Source organism: Histoplasma capsulatum, genomic scaffold (genome assembly GCF_000149585.1).
Source record: "Histoplasma capsulatum NAm1 scaffold_178 genomic scaffold, whole genome shotgun sequence".
Classification (NCBI taxonomy): Eukaryota; Fungi; Ascomycota; class Eurotiomycetes; order Onygenales; family Ajellomycetaceae; genus Histoplasma; species Histoplasma mississippiense.
This window is the reverse complement of record NW_001813804.1, coordinates 1-1420: the sequence shown is the minus strand read 5'-3', so window position 1 is coordinate 1420 and position 1420 is coordinate 1. Positions and strand designations below refer to the sequence as shown.

Below are 1420 nucleotides of genomic sequence, written 5' to 3'. Positions count from 1 at the left end.
TTCGTGCACGCACGCTGTGTGGTCAACAGAGATTGAACGGCAATCATAGGCAAGGCCCATCAGCTAAAGCATGCGGTGGTTCAGCCGATAAAGGAGAACATTGAACAGTGGGACAATGTGGCTCGAGATACTACACAGTTAACTCTGCCCACATACTACACAGTTAACACTGCCCACAATACTGAATGAACCAATCCCGGAACTACCCATTCAAGATGGCTTCAGGTGCCAGCGGGATCCCCAGTGCCAGTATGTGGCAGGGAACATGAACACCATGCGCAAGCACTGGCAGAACAAGCACAGCTGGTCGCCATATCCCAGCCGTGGCCGTACAGCGCCACAAAAGCGTACGGCAGCACAGGATGAGGTGGACAGATCATGCCAGAAGGTGCAGTTCCAGCAGATATTTGCATCGCGCAAGGGCTCCCACTACATACAGATCCAGACTAAGGAGACTACTGAGCATACCGGCACGCCAGACCAGAACAGAGCCAGCCAGGCCATTGATGAGCTGGAGCGATTTTACCAGGAACAGCAACGGCAGACCAGCAATGTCATCCAGGCCGGGGAGCACGATGAAGCCAACCCATGGCTGCGGCGGACCAGATGGCCGGTGTACTTGACCAACATCGCACCCAATGATCTGGTCAACTGCGTCCAGCGGCCCGAGGATGACACCACGTGCCCAGATGAACTGGCCGCGAGGGCCATCTGGGAGGCCATGGGTCAGGTTGCCCGTACCAGCCAGCGAGTCATCACACGGCTGGGCCACTTCGTCCGCATCGAGGCCATCCGCACAGAGCGACACCAGACCCGGCACACCCCGTTGCAGGCGTACATGGACGAGGAGAGCATCGCCGAGCACGTGAGGCCATGGCAGCAGATGTTGATGTTATTCGCCCGAACGCAGGTCGAGCATGAATGGACGAGCCCACAGTACCGGTTCACACCACGGCAGCGCAAGACATGGAGGGTATTATGGCAGGTAGCCACCACAGAGGGAGCCGACCAGCGACACTCCATCAGCCCAGACCCCATGGATGAGCAGATGACTGAGGAAGAAGAAGAGGAGGAGGAGAAGGGACAGAGAGATACGCAGTCAGAAGAAGAAGATAAGTTCAAATTAACCAAGATCCAGATGGCATGTTTGGATTTTTGCATTGAGCTGCTGAACCAGCGGGTTCAGGTGGAGGATTATGAGTGCGCGCTGGTAGACGCGTTGGCGGTGCTGGGACGGGGGGAGTATGGATGGCGCGACGCGGAGAGCTACCCACCAATATTGTCATGGATCATCAAGGTGGCACGGTTATGCCACACGGTGCTCAACGACCAAGTCAACTTCCGGCCCCAGATGCAACAGCTAGGCAAGCTGCTGCCGGTCAAGACACAAATGGTGATGCTGACGGCCACATTGCCACCA

General features: G+C 56.6%; 1 protein-coding gene across 1 annotated transcript; it reads left to right on the top strand.

The window, feature by feature from the left end:
- Positions 1-215: 215 nt before the first annotated feature.
- Positions 216-1393, top strand: HCAG_09291 (predicted protein; the record flags this gene model as incomplete). Its single annotated transcript, XM_001535733.1, has 2 exons — positions 216-249; positions 336-1393. Coding segments are annotated over 2 exons (1092 nt in total), but the record flags the coding sequence as incomplete, so codon positions are not given.
- Positions 1394-1420: the final 27 nt, after the last annotated feature.